Source organism: Gadus morhua, chromosome 10, assembly GCF_902167405.1.
Source record: "Gadus morhua chromosome 10, gadMor3.0, whole genome shotgun sequence".
NCBI classification, from domain to species: Eukaryota; Metazoa; Chordata; class Actinopteri; order Gadiformes; family Gadidae; genus Gadus; species Gadus morhua.
The window spans coordinates 25,383,333-25,407,088 of record NC_044057.1 but is presented as its reverse complement, the minus strand read 5'-3'; the positions used below and the strand labels follow the sequence as shown (position 1 = coordinate 25,407,088).

General features: G+C 46.0%; 1 protein-coding gene across 1 annotated transcript in view; it reads right to left on the bottom strand.

Annotated features, from left to right (window-relative positions):
- Positions 1-23,756, bottom strand: part of diaph2 (diaphanous-related formin 2) — a gene marked incomplete in the record, with an annotated part of 364,953 nt that overhangs the window by 340,918 nt on the left and 279 nt on the right. The window contains 3 exon segments of the mRNA XM_030368457.1: positions 7,182-7,358; positions 8,177-8,209; positions 22,846-23,221. Of these exon segments, the coding sequence (XP_030224317.1) occupies positions 7,182-7,358; positions 8,177-8,209; positions 22,846-22,929 (294 nt within the window).

Here is a 23,756-nt window from a genome sequence, read left to right as displayed (position 1 = left end):
ATTCCTACTGATAACAACATATTATCGGTACGGAAATTCACAAGCTAATACTGACAGCTATATAGGTTTTATTTTTATCACGGCAACACTCCATGAAGACAACAAATATAAATTTTGGTTCCATAAATGTTGAATGTTTTATTATTATTGTTTCATGCATTAGCATGCCGAGCCCCCAAGGGCTTACAAGACACTATTATAAAACATAGACAAACCAAAAACCAAAAGTAGATGCTAAACAATACTAACATTAACGATATAAATGTTAGTATGTCGGTTATATACTGTAAATTAATATTACATTTATTTACAGTATTTGAGAGGGGTGACAACAGCTATTTGGTGAACGTTATTTGCAGGGAGAATAGTCACGTTTTCCGTAGACTAAGTTATACTCGGCAGGATTTCTCCTCCCTACATTATTGACCCACTCTACTTCACACCTCTGAACTCAAAGAATGCATCGTGTGATTTAACAAACCGACTAGCTTTCTGAGTCTATATTTGACTCTCGAAAAAAACACAACCTCCTGTTTATCTCAGCACAGCGGTCGGTCGCCTCAGAAAGTTTGGAGGAATTGAACTTTGAATGAAGGGTCCTATCCAACATGCCTCCACACTGCAACTGGAGGAAGAGCTTTCAAGTCCTCCAACAAAACAATCACACATTCAGGACTCGCCGTCGGCCGACTACAAAACTGATGGAGAGAGCAGGCTACTGGCCAAAACAAAAACATAAAACCTCACATAGAATCCTCAATAAAAAACACATGTATTTATGGTTGAAGGCCCGTTCTTTTTTTCACAGGGGGGACTACGCTGTTTCACCGATGAATTCTTAACCTACCATCCGTCCCTTCAAGACGGGAACGGATGCAATTGGAAAGCAAGGTCGAACGCACCTCATCTGCATTGCATCTCTCCCTCTTCATTTGTACGAATCACACGTTGCAGCAACAGGTTATGAACGCAGGCGTAATTAGTGGTGGTAACAAAGGCTGCTCTGCTAGGTAGGAGTGTGAGAGTGTGTGTGTGTGTGTGTGTGTGTGTGTGTGTGTGTGTGTGTGTGTGTGTGTGTGTGTGTGTGTGTGTGTGTGCCTGCGCGCGCATGCGTGTGCGTGCGTGTGCGCGCATGCGTGTGCGTGCGTGTGCGCGTGCAGGGAGGGGGTGTTGTTGATGAGTGACAGCACGGAATGAAACAACACCGCAAAGCAACGGGACTGCGCGGGCGTGCGGCGAGATGGCGCCCCCCCGATAGCGTCTGGGTGGCGGTCTCCGCGTCTTATTGAGCGCATTACCTTGGCGCTACTCTCATTCTGCATCACAAAAGACGGGCCTTTCATGTGACGGAGCCGAGGGGACGGAGCGAAGGCTGGACCGGCACTAAAAGCTAGGAAATGACATGATGATTAGGATAGAGGACGGGGAGGTGGGTGGTGGTGGTGGTGGTGGTGGTGGTGGTGGTGGTGGTGGGGAGAGAGGGGGAAGGTGTTTATCACGAACACTCTTGCACAAAGAGATGGACGGAATAAAGGGAAGGAGGATGAGGGGATGGGGGTGGGCATCCTATTCAAGAGTTGTTGTTTTTTAGTTTAGTTTTTTTTTATCTGAGCGAGGGTGGGAGCTATGGAACGATGCTGCCCTCTGCTGGAGAAGGAGAGCGCAGGACGGGCGGGTTGCAGCAGTGATTTGGCAGCACATGGACCTCAGTGCGGTCAAGTGTTGCGGCAACCGCAATGTAAACCCCCCCCCCCCCCCCCCTGTATTAGTGTACCCCTATGTCTGGAAGAGAGACGCATCACATGGCGCTGTGGATATACCGCTGCTGCGTCTGCTCCGGGGTTAAATATCAAGAGCGCGGGCAAGCCTTCCCTCATTCAGCGTCATGACCCAAATTCCGATTCCATTCCATTATCCACTGTATCCCCAAAAGTAAATACTGCAGAAGCCATAAACACCCCTTTCATGGCGGCAGTAAACTTCCAAGGTTCGACCGGCGAGCAGTCCTTTTTTAAATTCATCTCCGAAGCCTGCTAATTCCGCCGCTTAATTGGCATTCAGAGAACGAGCTGCAACGTGACAGGGAGAAGAAAGAACCTGCTGCGGGCGAGAGGGAGGAGAGCCGGGGCCTAGGGGACATTTATCAGGGGCAAGCTGGAGAACCAGACCCCCCCTGTTCCGCCTCTAAAATGATTTATGCTTAGTTATTAATTACTGCCTCCTAGGCTGCACTAAATGAAACCGTCACGAGATATCTTAAGACGAGGCTGTGTGGGTAATTCAAAAGATCACATTGGAGAGGCTAGCCGTGGAAGTCATGCTATGTACACCAAAGTATTATGGGCTGTTCCTGCCGTCTCATGCTCTTCCCGACTCGATTATAAGTGCATGCGGCTGGCGCTGATCTGGATCTGTCCTCGCTCCTCTTGACCTGCTCCTCGGGAGCGAGAGCCAGCCCTCCCCAAGTAAGATTTTAAATAAAACCACAGCTCAGACTGCTGAAAGAAATGGGTTTCCTGAATAGAAATAAATCCAGACCGCGGCTGGAAGAAGATCATTGCATTGATCCCGGCCCGACGTACGGGGGCGTCCGAGGGCAACGCGCGTCCGAAGGCGTTTACCTTCAGGCGGACGTAATGAATGGCTGCCATCATATCGGGATGTTGCCAGAATGGACCTGGATGGGAGCCAGGGTTTGGGGAAAGTGGATTTAAGAGGAGTGGAGCGAGGTGAGGTTTGTTTTTCCACCGACGATGATGAATCAATTATTTTCCTCACTGCCCCCCAAGTTTGATTCATGGGTCGAGGCATGAGGGGTACACACACACACACACACACACACACACACACACACACACACACTGGCATTGCTGCTGCAGGCTGGGCCCTTTCACAGCCCCCCAGCATAGCGTAACTGTTAAGGGATCACATCGGAGCTTATTACTAACGGTGTTCCTGTAGGGCGTGGAGAGGCATGTAAAAACCTCACACGAGTCCCAACCACACTGCAAAACTACATTTCTCATTTCTCCAGACTCCCTCTCTCCCTCTCTCTCTCTCTCTCTCTCTCTCTCTCTCTCAGCCATAAACACACAGTGGAGACTTCACACACCGCAGCATTCACACCGGATGAATAGCAAAGCACGTTGGACGGCCGACGCCAGATCTCTGGTGACGAGAAAGCTGTGATTGTCCCCTTTTTAGCGTTAGCTGTCCGATAAAAGCCCCATCTGGACGGAGCTGCAATTGTGCTTCTGGCACATTAGGGAGAAAAAATGGGCACTAAACGTAGCAATATTTGTAGTGTTAGTCGGCAGGGCAGGAGGCAATAGGCGGCAGGGGCAGCGCTCCGAATGGAAATAAAACAGATTGCCGTGTCAAGGTTGTCAAGACTGAGCGCCGCTGGTTTTTGCTGAGCGCTTGATAAACTGGTCTGTGGAGCACTTCAACATCTGATCTCGCCCGTCTTGCCGTCACAAAAGACGTGCATTAATAGTCCGTCGCTGCGCCCCCCCCTCTCCAAGAACCACTGCGAATGAACGTTTCCCCCGCGCTGCACTTTAATCCCATGCACACCGGTGCAGCCATGCACAGCCTGAGAGCCCCGGGAGATGACATGCACTGTCCACTCAGGTGCAATATGCTGATCGCGATCTGCCCTTCAAAGCCAGGCCCAGAGTGTGGCGCTACCCAATATTGTTTAACTTTGGTATGAATTACAGGGCCGCTGTCTAGGATGGTTAGCTTTAACTATATACTTGGAAGAGTTCCTTAAACTGTGCCCACCGAGGAGGGGGTAAGCGGTCTACGTTCTCCCTGCAGCCTTCAGTGACCTGTCGTAATGGGCTATATGATGGTAGCGCTTTGAGGTGCACAGATCAATGGCTGCACCATTTTCTTAAAGGAAGAAAATATGTTTGCACCACTCCCTAGTCATTAATTCACAGTAGGTGGTCGTACTAATACCACAGGCCAGCACTTCGTTTCAAGCAAAAAAAGTTCCAAACGGCATGTTACATTCAGACCCGATGACTGTACTGAACAATTTCTGTACAGTGTATGTGTTAGGTGTGCGTTTCTGTGCGCATTCTTGTGTGTGTCTGTGCCAGTGTGGACTTATTTCCTTGAGCAAGTGTGTTCGTACTTGTGTGAGTGTCTGTCTATTGGCATTTAACTATTTCGCCAAGTTTAGAAAACTTTGCACACTTTTAGTGTCGACTCGTTTGCGATGGCTGCAACGTATTTTGCTTATTTTCTTTCCTTCATATTTTTTCAGATTTCGTTACTCTAATTATACTTTGTACCCTCGCGAGTCAGAGCCTGTCCAGTGTCGAGCCAGCACACATGCCTTCTCTGCTGGCCTGTCACTGCGCAAATTGAAGCCCGGGCTTAATGTCACGCCAGTGTGAGCACAAACATAGTAATTGAAGAGTGAACTGAGTGACAGGGATGAACAGCAGCCGTGGCCCATGAGCAACCAGGAGCGCTGGCCGTATATATCTCTGCCATGGCAATAAAGACCATTGTATGGGGGAAATAAAAGGCAGGGCTGCCCATCTCTAGCTAAGCTCCCCCCCACACACACACACACAATGAGACACAATGGTATACACACACACACACACACACACACACACACACACACACACACACACACACACACCTATTCTACGAAGCCAGAGTAATATAGCTCACTACTTCAAAGGGATGAGCTGAAGGCCTTTTTGTTGTAGTTCAATCCTAAGAGCAAGAGCCCATTACAATAGCCTGGAAGATGCCAGTGTGAAAGAGTTTTCAGTTGACCTTCCAGATGAGTACGAGTTGAACTTTTGAAATATTCAGTGTTCCCACTGAGCGATGCTCGGGTAACACGCAGGCAACGTAAAATCCAGGATGATTGCCACAGTTCACGATGAAATATTCATCCTCCTTTAGGGCTAAATCCGTATTTCGGGTTATACTTGGATATTAGGATTCTGCTGCAACGGCAACAGTTATGCACAGCAAAATACAAGCGTTGTGTTTTGTATGATTGCATTATTGATCAAAGCCGTGATCATGAGCGACGATGGGTCATGCAGCTCCAGCAGGGGGTGCTGTTTATAACTTATATGGAGACGGCTGTGCTTAGCGTAAAAGATTAACTACTCTCAGCGTTCAACACTTCTTGGCGGCAACCAACGCATCAATTAAACATTTCTGTCGCCGTGTTTGCTCTTCGAGCGGCGTCAGGCTTTGAGGGCTGCCATCGAGATGTCACCAGTACCATCCCCCCCCCCCCCCCCCCCCCCCTCCCTCGATGAAAACCAGAGACAAGAGCTCTCCGAAGGACCGACAGAAACACGAGTGTGAATAACAGACGAGCAGGGGGGCGACAGGTGACAGGTGACGTGATCATGTCACCTGCCCCCCCCCCCCCTCCCCCCATACACCCAGAGCTGGGGTATGGCGACGCCATCGTCTGGTGATGAGCGTCTCAAGTACGCGCTTGACTGTTGACGGTTGAAGACTCGGAGCGCTCTCAAGTGTAGAAGTGAAAAAACACCAGGTTCCTCTTCAGATGACTTGAACCCGACACGACTGCTGGGTGATGCGGGGGGCACCGGGGGGGTTGGAGCGGTGTGGGCGAGAGACAATGGTCAAGCATAACAAGTAGATTACGAGGAGGCTAAACAGAGCACTATTGTGCCTCGGCAGAGCGGTCTGTTTCATGCGTGCCATGGGTCAGCCCTGGGTGTCTACTTTGCAGGGGGGAAAATAACATTCATTGTCTTTGCATCAACCATTTTTTTCTTCTTCACTTGTCTAATCTGAAACATCCTTCTCGGTTTGAAAAAAAGATATACCGGGGAAAGTATCACGGAATGACTTCCTTCCTCCGGTGCCCCCTTTGTTTTATAGCAGGCGTGCCTCTCAGCCTAGGGAACCTGAATCAAGGGGCGTAGTGCTAAGTAGTGATAAGTAGTGATAGGGCGTGCCGGGGCTGCACGCCTGGCTGCCTCCGTGCGTGTGATCTACGTGGCTCCAGCGCTAAGCATCTGTGTGAGTTGGGCGTGGCGACCGAGCTCCGCGCCGTGAACCGTCTAAGCGCTGTGTTAGACGCAGAGACGAGGGCACACAGCCGCCGCACGGTAAAAGGGAAGAAAGGCAAAGCGGCGCGCCTTTGAGATCAGCGGAGCTACAACTCTGACAGACTACCTCTAAAGGGGGGAGTTTTGACAAACCGTGTTACGGTACCAGATCGCTTCCTTTGATGGCGGCGCGCACTGTCTCCACGTGGCAGGGCGGCGGCTCACGTTCCTCCAGGTAGAACTGACAACGCTCTGATGATTACGCCCTTCACCCGGGCTGCGGCGACACCTCGTCTTTGATCAACACACGGATCTAATCTTGTTACTAATTCTGGCTTGTGTACCGGAGATGGGTCTTGAATATACTGTCACTGGAGATTAGAACGTGCATTCAATGGCCAGGTGTTGATAAGGAAGGCGTATACGAGGTGTGTGTGCAGTTCCAGTGGGGTTTGACCTCCAGGTCAACCCAAACAGGCCTCCCCACTTCCTCTGGGTCTGTCACATCCAGATACGAAACTCCTGCCAGAGCTGTGCTGCCCATGTGCAATGCCTCTCGCTTTACGGCGAACAAAGCACAACAAGCGGGCAAGGAAAATGTGACACATTTCCTCAACTCGAAGGTTTGACCTGGCTGCTAACACTCACTTTAGTAACAAACTGATACACTGGGTGAAACTAATTATACCGTTGTTGATTCATTTTGTTTTTAATAAGTAGCATACTAAGAGAGCAAGATTCGCAATAATTGTGATTTTGTTTAAAATAATTTTTTAAACAATTATATTAGTGGTCTTAAATTAAACCGGAACATGGGTTAATTTATAGTCAAGGACAACCGCACACACTTCTGCGTTCTTCCCATGTGCAGTGGCGATGTGGCGTTCCTAAAGGGAAGAAATGTGCGGAATGGATCTGGAAGGAGAATCGATCGGGTAGAAACCGATATGAGGCTAGTCTTGAAGCGACATAAACTGGATGGGAAGCCGACATCGTGTCAACCATGAGGGTCGCCACTAGTTGGCGCCATTTCACCACACCTTACACAGATCCCTTCAGCACATCCGAAAAGCCCATTCAGCACATGTAAACAAGGAGGCGCAGACGTACCATCATCTTCTCGAAGAGGTCGTTGATCTCCTTCTCCGAGAGGTTCAGCGAGCGGTCGTCGAACAGGGGCTGAGGCAGGGGCATCTCGGTGGGTGTGGTTTGGAGGTCCGTCGAGTGCTGAATCAGGGGCTTCTCTTTCTTCAGACCCGCCTTACGGAAACTAGTGAGCCGGTCTCGCTGTGTGGCGGAAGACATCATCACAGCATTACCATCTGATAGAGTGGATGGGTCGGATTCGACCAGTTTTTAAAGAAATAACACAGGATTTGAGCATGACACTCAAAGTACGTACGGTTAATAACCGATAACAATGCCCAGAGCCAAACTTGGCTACATTAACTAGTACCGTACTACCTTTCCTTCAATTGGCTTACCTGTTTGTTACAGAGATTATAGCATCTACGTATATCGCAATATTAAAACCTGACAGATCTCTGCCTCACACATTTCAACGATCTTTATAAAATAAACAAACACATCATTCTACATTTCTGAATTAATATAAAAAACGAGTGTGATGCATTTAATTATCCTTTATCGTTTTCTCCTTTACTTACCATCCTGTTTACTTTTGCAGACAAAGACATGCATATTAAATCCATTCTCAGGGTTTTAGTGTATATAAGAAAAAACGGTTGAATCGGTACCGTCAGCCCTTCATACATATCAGTTTCAGCAAGTTCAAGTTACCGATTAGTAGATGGAAAATGTATTATGAATGCAGTGCAACAATCTAGTATAAAAGAGCTAAAACGAATATTTACTGAGCAAGGCAAATTAAACCAAACAGCATGCACCATGTGATGTTAGTCAGTGAGCAAACAATTAATAAAACGGGCACATCCAACGTTTCATGGCTTTGAGCCATGAGGAGGGGACAATACGATGAGGCAGGATGGGATGAGGTGAGGTGAGGTGAAGGGAGATGAGATGAAATGAAATGGATTTGCAAACAAAACAAATGGTAACACACACACAGGAGACGGAACCCTTACCATGTCGTCAGCCAATGTTTTTATGTGTATGTTCTGTTGGAGGGAGGGTGAGACAGGTGAGACAGGTGAGAACTCAAAGTGCCAGCACCAGAAGGTAAGCCCAGAGAAGTTTGTTTACGTGACTACTGTCACAGTCAGCGTCTGTTCAGGTCTTGTTCAAACACACAAGATGAAGACCCATTCATGAAGCACGATGACGCATGCTTTATCAATGTGTACGCCTCACGCATTTAACAAATTGTTTAATTATTCAATTAAATTAATAATTCAATTATTGGAAATTTTGAAATTTGGTTTCTATGTAAACAAACATGTGTGTGTTTGTGTGTGTCAGCGTCAACATCCCCACCTGACACACACAACAATTTTAGAATTCCCTGTAAATATACATAACTAAAACATAAGCAGTGTATTCCCTTTATGCTCCCACTGCATAAAAGCCCACCATGGAATGAAGTCACCAAGCAGGCAGCAACTGGTGCATAAGCATCTGATGGTTGATTCATGCTGTGCAAAATAATATTTGGAACTCTGATATAGCACTGTGTTATTCGGTGTGTGTGTGTGTGTGTGTGTGTGTGTGTGTGTGTGTGTGTGTGTGTGTGTGTGTGTGTGTGTGTGTGTGTGTGTGTGTGTGTGTGTGTGTGCGCGGTCGCAATATTGACAGAATTAAACTCAACAAAATAAATAGAACACAAAACATTAATTTCAGTTCATTAAAACGTTACAACAACGGACATCCCCAGTCGGCTTCCTTCTCGGATCGAAAATTAAATAACAAAGAGCAGGCAGGCATCCTCTCTGGACCCTCACCGAACCAGACCACAGGAAACACCTCCCTGGATTCAGACGTTTCTCTCCTCATTTCACACACAATGTGACAGCATATTGCTTTGGACCCTGTGGCTGCGCTGCGGACCGCGCTGTGCAACAGGCCCGGTCTGGGAGCAGCAGCAGCAGCAACACCCTGCCATATGCTGTAGCGTCAGGGGCTAATGGCCAGGGAGACGCCGAGCTAGCAGCCATAAAGCGTGCCTGCCGATGTGTGTTTCTCTACCCCTTCTCTAATATCTGGAAACTGCCGGTTGGGTGGCAGAGCTTCCCAGGCCCCTGCTATCACAGCCAGCTCTTTTATCGCCCTGCGCTGAGGAATACCCTCAAATACCAGCGAATACCCTCCGACGTCTGATCCGTCACTCTGCGTCTCTAAACGCTGATGAACTAACAGGGTAGGGGAGCGGCAGGGCCGGGTCTCTGCGTGTGCGGCCTGAATGTGTTGTTGACGTGCTATCTCCAAACCACAGGCCAAGGGACGAACGTGGGCCACGAGTCTCGAAGGAGTCTGCCGTTGAGACGACAGAAAGGACCGCCACGGACACACGGAAACTTTAGAATTTCCAATGTAAGCTTTCATTATTTCATCATTGTTTTTTTTTGCAGCATAAAACTTCATTTGACAGTGACTGAATTTTAAACGGCGGTACTTAAAATATTCTAATCAATTTAACAACAATCCAGTCCCTGTTTGGTAAATTACCTTGACTTGAGGGCCTATCCCTACCCATTAGTTTGGGCAACACTGCAGCAATGCAATTTAACATCAAACAATTAAGCTCGGATGTCCTCTGGGCGTCTCCTGGTTATTAAAGTAAACTTTTTTTTTTTTTTTTACATAATAAATGTTTATTACCAAACACATATTCTTCTAAATAACCTAATCAAATTAGCTCTGGGTCCCTTCTTAATCAAACATGGTAATGACTCTATGTAGGTCAGTAAAACTAGACACAAAGCAATTCCTCACAATTTGTGTTTTAATTTGGGCTGGACCAAATCTTAGTGGTGTGCATATTTGGCAATGCTCACTTTTAAGGTTTAATCATTACGGGTTTAGGTTTAACCATAATGACATCCGACACTCACTACAATGTATCCCCAGAGAACCCGGTCCTGTTAAAACAAACCAGCAGGGGGCATTTTATAAAATAAATGTTACCCACCCCCCACATTGAATCAACTCAATATCACTATTATTAGCCTCTCATGGGTTTACACCCAATGTTTTGCGGTTAAAACTAAAATGTCTACAAACTCGTGACAAACTCGTGACAATCTTAAAATCAATCAAGTTAATCATTATTTTGCTCTTGAAAACGTTTTAAAACAAAGCACCAAACTAAAGCGTGTCAAATTTATTTAGTTTTAATAATGCCAGTGGATCACTGGGAGCTATGGCTGGCACTGGGAGTCCGCCCTGCTGGTGGGTGCCAAAGCTTCTTGGCCGACTCGTGCCATTGCCGAACATCTGCTCAAATACCTCCTCTTCCAAATGGTTGTTTCTGCAGAATGCTTGTATCATTTGGGGGGTTGATTCATCAGGGTTTTATAAATAGAGGATTAATGAACATTAAACCGCGGCCCATAGTCAACCAATAGACAATTCTCCAAATGACACTCCTTACTTTAGAAACCTGTGTTGATGGTGCCCTCTGTGCTCCAATTAGTTTATACTGCTACTATAATCTACTATCATTATCTACTAATACTACTTCTACTGCTAAAAGTAATAACAATTATTAATACAGAATAACAAATCTAATTTATTTGTATTAATACCAAGTGATTATTTTTGATTATTTGTATTAATTATTATAACTTCCGTATAATATAGAATTAGACAATTGGTTCGATAATTATTGAAATAATTAATAGATAAGGGTCAACTAAAGCAACTCAATAAGCAGGATCACCTTTACATCGTAAAAAGTAAAGTAAAAGTATACAAGGTGAAAGAGTAGGAGGAAAAAGAACAGGACCACTACAATATATCTGAAAATATAATGCATTACCGTACAGTAAATTAGCTAAAAAAAGATAAAATAATGTACTCAAAAACATTTCCCAGCATACACCTGGATACTGCTGAGACCGAGCTCAGGGCTATCACTCTCACCGTCCTGAGGCCCCTAGCAATAAGAGCCAGCCGACAGGGACACGAGATCCACATAGGCCTCCTATCTGCATTTTAACCATCAATAATCCTGGATGCTCCCCATCTCTCCTTCAACACAACCATTTAACACTGCCTCGGCAGCCAAAACAATCCTCTCCCTTCTGTCATGGCAGACTCATTTGTAGTTTGTATCTATGGAGGGCTGATGTGGATTAGACAAACTGAGACGTGGGACACACAGGCACCTGTCTGTGATTATAAATATCTGCTCAAATTAAATAGAAGATAGGTTGGGTAAATATACATTCTTTTATGTTTTAGGAATAAAGACTCTCTATGTTCTACCCGTTCAGCATTGTTGTTGTAGTAGCCAATCTTCTTGTTACAAATAATCAAAATAGTCACCATGAACGTAAACTCTAATAAATGTTACTGCTCCAACATGGGTAATAGGGTTACGTATGGTGTCACTGTCAAATCAGGTTTGTTCGTTTTTCATTCAATTGGGTAATAGTCACTCAGACAAAGCTTATGCTAAGACTACTAAATATTTGTACCAAAACAAAAAGATGCAACCATAAAAACGACATAAATATGAAGAAGAGGAGGAGTTGACGGTTTCTTGTCAGACGGGGGTTAGAGGCAGCGCCGGGTGCGTCATGTGAAGTGTCAGCCACAGAATAAATCAGAGTCCTTGTTCAGAAAGATGCTACCGCTAGGCTCTGCAATGTTTTGTTTTCACCCATGTCACACACACACTTCTAGGATCCTAGCAACACCAGATATATTCTGAGCCGGATACGTCCTCCCTCATTTCAGTTGACAGGCAACAGGTCTAACGAAACCACGATTCATTATAAAGACAGAAGCCGTGTTGTTCTGCTGTTGGACCCCAAGCTTAACCAGATAGCATAAGCTTTAATAGTCCAAGCTGGCTACCGGTAGAATGCTTTATTGACCAATCCTCAATAGAGAGTGTGTGTGTGCGTGCGTGCGTGCGTGCGCGTGTGTGTGGGTGCGTGTGACCTTGTTGAATCAATTGTCAGGGGATTCCTTTCATTCCTGTCTTGTCCTCTGTTTATTACCTTTCCCTCACAGCCTGGGCTGATTCCATGCTGGTACAATGCACACACACAGGTGGGTTAAAGAGGCCGACGGGCTCTCATCCAAGTCAAACTAGTTATATGAGTCAGAGTGAGTGAGCCAAAGCCTCGCTTTCTGTATTGAACTGTTAGAGAAAAGCACAAGACTTGTCATGCCAGTGCAGCCCATTGGGAGTAGTTTGAGTGGAGGGAAGAGACGCCTTCTGCCTTTCAAACATTCAAGGACCTCTAGGAAACTATTCTGGGGGGAAAAAGCAGAACAACTGTTGGTATTTGTTTTACGACACTCCGGGAACATTCTGAGTGGGAATTATCACAGGTAGAGTGCTTTTTAAGGGCACCGCTCTCACAATCCCCGTCACCACAAGGTTAGTCTCCCCTAGATCCATTCAACAGCAGCGCAAATAAATAAATAAAACTAGAAAGAGAGGACTAAAGCGAGGAGAAGAGAATCCCACAGTAAGCCCTTGAAAGAAACAGATTCACAGAACATTAAGACAAACAATGCAAATTGCAATGTCAGTGTTACCGTTAGTCGCTACAAGCGGCCTCAGCATAGCGTGGCGCTCGCTAACTATGTGGGATGAATGGAGAAGACGGCGAGCATTCTGTGCCTGTTCATGCATAGGCAATCCTAAGTACATTTGGTGTTGGCAGAAATGTAATGGCTTGAGGGGCCTTGATATGCAAAGGAAGACTATTTCCAGACGCTGCCAGAATCACAATGTGCGTCGGGCATGATGAGGAGCAATTAAGGTTTACAGCAAAAGGTGGCGGCGGAAGACGATATTTCGGTGTGGAGACATGTAGTCGGTAATAAAGCGAGAAAGAGGGGATGGGAAATGTACGAATAACTATTGCCGGGTTTGTTTCCTGCGGTTATTGCAATTAGTGGCCTAATTATGGAAAACAATGAGCCTAATAACAGCACAGTGTGGCAATAAATTATCTGCACATGAAAAGTCCAAGAAACGAAGAGGAATGCCACCTAATTATATGCATGCATAATTGTGCTTATTCTCTTTGGTTTGTACGTTTGATCTATTAGAGTAACACTGAATGAAAACTGAATGTGTGGCCTTACCTGTACAATTTGGGTCATAACGGCTTATAGTCAAACATATATTTCCAAATTAATACAAAATGTGACAGCGCCACTAAAGGTCAACGCTATGTTGTAATGGCTCCATTATAAGAAGGGCCTATTCACTACTTTTTTTCAACCTAGCACTTCACGCCATTAGTGTTATGTGTAAACTGGTCTACTGCAGGGAGGGAGGCTATCACTGCAGAGAGCTTATTTGATCCACCGTGTGCTTTTTATCTAAATACAAAACTCTCTTATTTACCGTTTTAAGATAAAGCATCTAAGAAGTATCCCCTCGCTGAATGGATTAAATTGCGGAAATAAACAGTAAGGTGTCTCTAAGCAAGTGCCCTCAAAGAAGATGTTATTTTCCTAACATAAATGGTTGTTGCTGTTACTACACCAACAACTACAGTACAACACACCCATGTGTTAAGGCCGGATGCATAGCAGAGAATGTAGTGAGCTCACTAAGAATGATGTCAACTGCCTGCTTCTCGAACAGTCCCTTAGCACATATCACACATAAAAGGTGACATCATCTTTGGGAAACTTATGACTAAAGCAGTGTGCGAATTTGATCCAATCAGGGTTCAAAACGCCTGCCAATCCCTCTCCAACTCCCTCCCATGAAACAGACCAGTGTTCCCTCCAGCAAAAAGACTGGGTTGAGGGCCTGCATACAGGATTACCAGAGACACACAGCCTATATCCTGTGCTCTTGCTCATCTGAATAGGGATCCCTAATGGGAAAATGAGAGCACTGAAACAAACTCTAAACAACAGTGGATTACCGTTAACCGGTTTCAGTGGTTGTTTATTGTGACAACATAATGAATCCATAGTCCATGTTATACGTTGATTTGGACCCTGGCTGGAACTGCACACTGAAGGCCCAATGCAGAGGATGTGAATGAAGTACACATATTGTAGGAGACTTCATTCACATAACACAGTTGCGTGCATGCATATGCACGTATATGGTGCTATGGAAACGGGCCCTCAACACAAACCCACACAAAGCATCCCTTCCTGAAACAGAACCTAGAATGCACAGAGATAGGAGTGCATTACTCCTCCTTGCAAACTGGATCAGTGACAAGCTGATTGAATTTATTAAATCATCCACAAAACATTATCCGTGTGCTCAAGTACCACTTTGTGAACACACTACACTGATTCAATGTCCACTGTGCTTTAGACAATGCTGAGGTTTTAAAAGATAAAGACGATCCTCTTTGAATAATATTTAGGGGGTTAAAAAAAAAAACACAAAAAGAAAAAATACGAAAAAAAAACAGATTCCTTTTGTACTTTAAAAAGCCAGCTGCGTAGCGGACTACGTTGACTTTAAAAGGGCATGGGTCTGGGGGGGGCTCGGCCTGGTATTTTAGGAAAGGCCGATGTTTACAATTCCTTAAAACGGCCACTTTGGAGAGAGGGGCAGGGAGGAAGGAGATAGAGTGGGGTTAAGGAGAAGGAGAATGACTGGGATGAAGGAGAGGGACTGGGAGAGAGACTGGGATGTAGGAGAGAGACTGGGATGAAGGAGAGAGACTGGGATGAAGGAGAGAGACTGGGATGAAGGAGAGAGACTGGGATGAAGGAGAGAGACTGGGATGAAGGAGAGAGACTGGGATGAAGGAGAGAGACTGGGATGAAGGAGAGAGACTGGGATGAAGAAGAGAGACTGGGATGAAGGAGAGAGACTGGGAGAGGGACTGGGATGAAGGAGAATGACTGGGATGAAGGAGAGAGACTGGGATGAAGGAGGGAGACTGGGATGAAGGAGAGAGACTGGGATGAAGGAGAGAGACTGGGATGAAGGAGAGAGACTGGGATGAAGGAGAGAGACTGGGATGAAGGAGAGAGACTGGGATGAAGGAGAGAGACTGGGATGAAGGAGAGAGACTGGGATGAAGGAGAGAGACTGGGATGAAGGAGAGGGACTGGGATGTAGGAGAGAGACTGGGATGAAGGAGAGAGACTGGGATGAAGGAGAGAGACTGGGATGAAGGAGAGAGACCGGGATGTAGGAGAGAGACTGGGATGTAGGAGAGAGACTGGGATGAAGGAGAGATACTGGGATGAAGGAGAGTGATTGGGATGAAGGAGAGAGACTGGGATGAAGGAGAGAGACTGGGATGAAGGAGAGAGACTGGGAGAGGGACTATGATGAAGGAGAGAGACTGGGATGAAGGAGAGAGACTGGGATGAAGGAGAGAGACTGGGATGGGGAGAAGGACTGGGACGAAGAAGAGGGACTGGGAGAGGGACTGGGATGTCGGAGGCTCTACTCCGGCCGCTGAGACGTCATGTGACCGGCGTCTAGCGAGAGCACAGCTCTGCCCCCAGGTTATCTCCCAGTGTCTGAGGATCCGAGCACTGTCCGCGTGCGGGGGGGGGGGGGGGGGGGGGGGTGGCACAGACGTGGTTTGAGAGGGGAGGGGCGCTGATGGAATTGGGCTTAACTAGAGGAGTCTTGAATCTCCTCAAAAGAACAACCCTCTCTCCTTTGGGATCTCGGTCGGCGATAGGAATGGGCGGGCTGTTTTTCGGTGTGAAAAATGAATTCGATTGTACACAGCTCGTCTGGAATAGCCACACATACTGTGCTTCTGTGTGCTTTTAATATTCCATTCTGCCAAGTGAGATGCGCAACAATATACAGTAGTGGACTGATGCAAAATAATATATGACGCATGCATTATACTATTGTTCTATGTTAAATGTACTATAACACAAATCAAGTTAATTCATCCCAACCTTATTTTTCGTCTCTGTCAACATCAACAGTGCGACAGACTGTAAAGAACAGTTAGTCGTAAAACAAGCGTAAAACAAGCTGTGTTTGCATAAAGACAACTGCTTAAACAGGAGAGACTGAATGGAGAAAACAGAAGGGGGAAGACCTTCCATCAATGTTGACCGAGTGGAAACCCAACTGTCAACCCAACGTCCATTCATGAAATAATGATATACATTTAGATACATTTTACAATTATAACCTTACATTTGAATTGTACATTTGAATTGTATCTCAGCTTGAATGGCTTTCTGTAGCAGTCAAGTGTCCAAATTAATTAGCATTATGTGATAATACTGCACTGTATGTAACACTAACAATCTCAGTTCTGGCTGTAACCACGGCTATAGTAGTTGAGAGCGATGTAAGAGCTGTCTCACATTCCCTTCCCCTGATGAGGCAACGCATTCTGACCCACTTCCTCTCTTAAACTTCCTCAACGCACATGTTGTCCGTTTCCTGCCGTGGTCGAGTTTGTTCCTTTCCACCACCCAACCCGCTCATTTGACTAGCCGCACTTTCCCTAACTCAACCTGCCGTAACCCTAACTTGCTCAAGCTCAAATCAAAATATTTGAATTCTGAGCAACTGAATCCTGATTGGATGTGATCAGCACTGGGGGAGGGGGGGGGTTTCCTCCGGCCGATGTCGGGACCGCAGCACTGGTTTGAGAAGCAGGGTTATCAAAGTCACCCGCTTAACAAAGTCACAACTTTAATGACAAAACAAAACACTTAACCTTAATTTGCTGGGGATGGAAATGATAGCTTGTGCCGTTATAAAAGAAGCAGCTCATTGACTACCTCGGACCACAAAACAAGTCAGAAAAGTCCAGAGAAAGTAGTTTGTAGGTCCAGCGATGCATGAAGCAACACTGGACTCTCCAGTAGGACGCGTAGACGCCCAAAGTCTAACAATAAGACACCATTAGTGGGCCGCAACTTCACAGCCATTACTGGCCTGTTCATTATTTCTAATGACTTAAGCTAAATGATGACTATGTCAACAATCATTATGGTGTAATTGAATGAATCAAGGCGTTAACAGGTTATAAACAACCCCGCTACTGGAGAAAGAGAGGACGCGCGGTGTCACGCAGCCCGTTGCTGGTGGCCAGGTTGTGAAGCTGTGGTATCACTTTATAAAGACGTGTTGAAAACTTTTCATTCCCAACCCAAAGCAATGCAACATATAAACAGAAACAGTTCAGCTGTTTAGAGTAGCGGCACGAAAAAACTGCTTTTCTCGCTACTGAACATAACGTGTTGAAACGATATGCGGGGCTCAGCCAGACAAGATGATATTTTGCGACTGTGAGAAGTGAGCGACGGCGACCGAAGGCCTAGAAGACGCCGTAAGCAATCTGATTGCAAACCATGTTTGCGCCGTCATCTGAAACCCAACGTCCCCCGACTGACGGGTCTAACAGGCCCGGGCCCTCCAAAAGTCAGCCACTGATTACAGTCAGGCTGGCGCAAACAGGCCGGCGTGTAGCAGCCTAACACAGACACACTCACCCGCACCGCTAATCTGTCGGTCAACGGTTCACACCCATCCTCATTACATTTGTATAGGCCGGGCCCGCCACATATCATAGCCACGGCTCAGGCTCCCTACATGGTCTGTGACTCATACCCCCTTCCTGTCTGTCCGCGGTCTCTCTCTCTCTCGTTCTATATCTCCCTCGCCCTGTTTCCCTCCGTCCGTCTGACTCTCCCCAACTCTGTGTCCTTACCTCTTGCTCTCTGTGTGTGTATAAAACGTCTAAATATACGTGCACAGTAGATAAACATCTTTAGGCCTATCTATACATGTAGGCCTAAAGATGTTGAATGTGAATGAATGTGTATGGATACACAATCATATATACTATGCACGTAGATAGTACGTACATACATGTATATTAACACACACTAGGGGTTGAACTGTACAGCCCAGCTCAAAGGCATTGCTGTCTGAATAATGATGAGGATACTATAGAGCCATGATCTGGAAAAATACATGCTGTCGCGGCCCTGTCAAAGGGCGCGGCGTGCTGTCAAACAGATGCTCAGAATCCCTTTGAACCCATGACATCGCTTCCCCTTGCATACGAAAGCAGGTTGACTGTCACCGGGCCCATTCCCACCAGATATAACCTCTACACAGAACCCAGGGGACGGCGACCAGGAAGTTTGTACTAATCCACCCTTATCTAAACTTTCCCCCAAGGTGCACCATATCGGTGGTGTCCTTGCATGTTGACTGTGTGCACACAGTGCTGCAGTCAGTGTTTCCCACACAATGACGAGAATGAAACTATTGCGGCCGAAATTAGACTATGTCTAATTCTAGCCATAGTCTAATTTCGGCCGAAATAGTTACTTTCAATATAAAAAAAAGACAAAAAAGAAAGACAAACTCGACATATGCGTTACTTTGTTTGGGTTAAACCCAGCAGTCTGTATTAAGGGCAGCTGTTTGTGTAAGAGTCTATGAATTTAATAGTATTAATAATAATAATCATAATAATAAACTAGTGGTATAAAGGCTCAGCACTGAGTTTTAGTCATTTTTGTTTTCATCTTTTCTTAAATTTAGTATGACCCTTTACATTGTGTCATCAACATTCATATCAGTTTGTAAGTAATTAGTCAGTAATTGATGTGTCATATTTTGGTTCTCAAAATTCCCCAGATTGATGCATTTAAATGAATTCAATTCAATCTTTTCTCCCCGGGGGGGGGGGGTATGCCCTCGGTCCCACTAGAAGATCACGAGCCCCCCACCATAGTCTTCAAAAATCTTGTGGGAAAGAACCAGTGATGGGATCAGGCCCATCCCAGGGTGGGACTGGAGTCTCCTCAGGTTGAGCGTTTGACGGCGGTAACAATGTCACGTTGTCAGCTCAGGTCTTATCTGCACATTTAAGACTGACGCCTTCGTCTTCACAACATGAGCTCCTACCTCAGGCACTTTAGGCCTCATTACACAAGAACGACCCACACAGACACACACACACGCATGCACACGCACACAAACACGCACATGCACGCATTCACACAAACACACATGCTCACACAGACATACCAGATCCAACAATAATGGAAACAAGGAACAATTTCCTAATACTAGCTTTTACCCAAAACGAAAATTAGAACTCCACACACACACCCTCTTCTACATTTGCCTTACACACGAGGGGAGCTAAACAAAACAGGCCTGGCCCTCTTCACCAAGAGAAGACGAATGGCTTCCTCCCCCAGTGCCCGAGCTGTATGGGAGCTAGCCCGGACTATTGCCTGGGGAGCTGGAGCAACAGCGAGCAAGCCTAGTAATAAATGATACAGAGAGAGAGAGAGAGAGAGAGAGAGAGAGAGAGAGAGAGAGAGAGAGAGAGAGAGAGAGAGAGAGAGAGAGAGAGAGAGAGAGAGAGAGAGAGAGAGAGAGAGAGAGAGAGAGAGAGAGAGAGAGAGAGAGAGAGACTGTCTTTTACGTAAAGACAGAAAGTCTCAGTCAGGTCGTAGGCGGTATTCGCCTGACCAACAGGGGGCACTGGACACGAAAAGCAACGCATGAAGAACTCCTGTCGGTAGTTACTACCTCCGGCAAAAAGGATATCTGTGTTATTAATGAATCTAAATGGTTGATGCAGAGTGGATGCAGAGCAGGTGCTTCGTGATGCGGAAGATGATATAATTTGTACGCTGTTGCTTTAAAGGAGACGCCACCATTTCCACATCTGACCGTCTTTGAGAAGGACTGTAAATGTGTTTGAACAGGCAAACAGCCTCACCAAACCTCTCCTAAAATGAGTCCATCTTCAATATACCGACAAAACAACAAAAATAGCTTAGTAAGTAGAAACTGTCTGTGTGACATCATCTGAAATCCTCCCAACACATCCATGGTTGGGACATGCAGTTCTCAAATCAAAATCCCTAGAAGTGTGTGACATGCGCCAAATCGCCATATTAGCCGTGCGCAAGGCCTGTAATGATGTCACTTCTGGTCCGCACCGCTAGGCACAGTTCACGCACAGGCGTCTCCAAATGTGAGTTTAATGGGGAGTCCGTCTTTTCTACATGAAAGCCACAGGGTGGAACCTAGAGTGAGGTGTGCAAGGTTGCATCTGATGCTGCCGTCATTACTCCCACACTGGGCTACCCTGTTTGACTGTAGTAGTTCCATCCCCCTGACTCTTTCACTTACCCTTAACCAGCTGGGATGCATAGCAGGCATGACACATCTGAGGTACTGAGGGACATTCCCCAAAAACTTGTTCTAGTTCTGAGTCAGCCAGAGACCCAAGAATACCAGCGGGCGTACTGTGTAGAGTTCCTACTCCTAGTTCCTCTCTTCTACCCTTGGTCAGGGTTGACACCCAATACAACACATACTACAAAATACTGTTTATTTTCCTGCGGCCGTGAGGGTGGCATTCCAGTATCCCATTGGGAGCCTTATTCTCCAGTTGTGGGTTCAAGCCCCTTCCTCAAACACCACATTGTAGAATAATTGGCCTTCCGGTGGGGCTGCTCAAAGTGGAGCGACGTATCGGGTAATGAAAACAATTGGTCGAGCCGTGCTACAGTCCTGCTACTTGCTATTACAGCACCAGTTGCCCTCTACACCCGAACAATAAAGCATTGAGGTCACACCACTGTTTTCCAGACCGCCGCTAACTGTGTACAAGAAAGCACTAAGACCTGGTTCACCGACTTGAGCTGTCAATCATTTATGTTTCAAAAGGGGCCTCAAAGCGACTAGTCATATCAAAATACCATGTCGTAACATGTACCCTGTGACCCCAAAGGCACAGACGCCATCCTCAGCTAATGATACCTACCTGGCCACCACGGCTCAGACCACACTGCAAGCTAAGTTTAGATGTTCTAATCCTCATGAATGTTAAGACACTTGTGCCAACTGGTATCTCCAGGAAATTATGATTTTGATGTAGTTCCCTTATACAGGAGAGAGCACGTAAAGTGGAAGAGATTGAAAACAACAGATATCTATTAAAAGACAAGACTACCTGCTTTAATTTAAATATATATACTTTCCCATAAAGCTTTCCCTCAATGACGTCAGTCTCTTTCAACACTACTGTACTCTAGTAGTACTCATAGCTACTATACTCATAGTAGCTGCTAGGGCTAGACTAGACTGGTAACTAATGAATAAACAGAATAACAGTCCTGTGACCATGTGACTTGAAGAACATAAAATATTGAATTCAGTAGGCCTTCATCCACCCTCAAAGAAACCACTGTATCAGGATAATTACAGCTGGTTCTCCCTCGTTACAAACAGCAATTACAATCTAACCCTTGGACCTAGAAAGTTTTGCATTGTTAATTCTCACTTCTACGACCCAAATTTTATTATTTAAAGGAGGGGCAGTTGAGGTGATGACACCTCTCCTCATGGCATACAATTCCTATTTTAATGTCACCCTGATTGGGTAAGTGGATCTGTCCAGAGAGAGATCTTGTGAGCTTAATATCTAGGGAACTGTTTGGGTAAACTGGGGCATAGTTACAGTTACTAATACCTGTACTTCTGCATATGAGTCAGCTAAGCAAACTCATGCATGCATAAGAAAAGTAAAAAACAAGACCAATGCATGAACAAACCAGGTCTATGTTAGAAAGATTGAGCTTTCTGTTGAATCAGAACTATGGATATTCTGCATTAGGCCTGCTGAGGTTCTACCCTGTCTGGACCCAGGGCCCCAATGAAGAGGGGTTCTGCAGTACTCTGTCTGGACCCAGGGCCACAACGAAGAGGGGTTCTGCAGTACCCTTTCTGGACCCAGGGCCACAATAAAGAGGGGTTCTGCAGTACCCTGTCTTGACCCAGGGCCACAATGAAGAGGGGTTCTGCAGTACCCTGTCTTGACCCAGGGCCAGAGTGAAGGTAAAGCAGTAGTAGTTGCTAATGGATTGCTACGTCTTATCAACAACAGCCTTGCTGTACTTTTTGAAACAGCCCCAACTGGAACCTAGAAATCTTTGATATTCCAATGAACTCAATGACTAGAGGTTGGTCTGCAGAAAGAATGTCAACAAATGTTTTCACATGAGAAGCCTTCCGGTTTCGCAGTATTGATTAGAAAGTACTCTGTTCCCTCAACATGTTGAGTGCTTTTCAAAAGCAAAGCACTAATAGAAACACTCGCTCTTTTACCTCAGTGAAAAATAAAAGACTGCTGATGTGTATTATTGTTGTATTACATGCTACATAGTTATTTGGGACACGCTTTGCCCAACACAGTGCCGTGCTGAATGACATGTGATATTATTGGCTCACTGGGGAACCACCAGGGAACGCAGCAGATCAGAGGGGGAGTGTGTGGTGGGGTTTCATCAACAACATGACATAAGAACTGATGTTTACCTATGCTGAGCTTGGTACATATCTGGTGTACACAGGTGAAGTAAGGTCAACGTATTGGTTGATTAGCATGTGGGGGGGGGGAGAGAGAGACAGAGTGTTTGTGAGAGAGAGAGAGAGAGAGAGAGAGAGAGAGAGAGAGAGAGAGAGAGAGAGAGAGAGAGAGAGAGAGAGAGAGAGAGAGAGAGAGAGAGAGAGAGAGAGAGAGAGAGAGAGAGAGAGAGAGACACACACACTAAGGAGATAGGTGTATTTTAAGTCGGTCTCTAATCGACTGCAGATGAGCTAACGCCATTGACCCCCTAACATGTTTAAAGAATCACCTAAACACGCCAAACCTACCAGCTTCTTGTTTTTTCCCTCCTCCTCGTTTGACTTCTTCTTAGAGGGTTTGTTGGGGTCCTCTCCCCCGCTGGCTTGATCCATGTCGTACTGGGCTTGGGAAATGCCAGACCTCCGGGAAAAGTAAGTGAAGTCCGCCAAAACGCCTCGATGAAGACTGAGAAACCACAAGGTTTTAGCTCTTATCCAATGCCATTCCAGGGGGGCGAATAAATATAATAAAAAGCTATGGGAATAATCTCAAAGGATTCCTCATCCACAGCATCCAATTCCAAGTAATTCAGTTCCAGTTGTCGAGGGAAAAGTACTTTTCAAAGAGGTGTGGTGGGGTCACATCCGTCCCGGGTCTCCTCGTCTCACAGCCGGGGGACTGCTCCTGAGAGGACCAAAAGACACTTCAGTATCACCACAAGACCATCATCAATATCACAGTTATCACGTTTAAAAGACAGACCCCGGGGGTGTTCTGCCGCCACATGTTGGACTGGTTTAAGACCAGTAAACACGTGATCGTTACATCGATGAAGATATCCCATGAGAAGAGTCTCCCCGCGGTAATATAGGACCGTATAAGACTCAATAATAAAGAGAAACGTCTCTATGACAGACTTGTTCTTTGAAGGACTGTCAGAATAAAACCTCTTTCCGGTCCAACTTGAACCATTGAGGAGTAGTAGCACTGTAGTATAGTGGACTAGTAGTAACAACATGACCACAATGCAGCCCCTATAAGACCACCCTGACCCCCCAGCCGGTATAACCCCGTCCTGTCGACCAGGGGGGAGGAAAACAGAGAATAATCGATGTGCATTTAGACCATTTAATAAACAATCACAGCAGACGACAGGAGACAACCACCGCTGGTCTCAGCTGGGGCTACTTTACAAACACTGTCCACTCCCCTCCGCTCG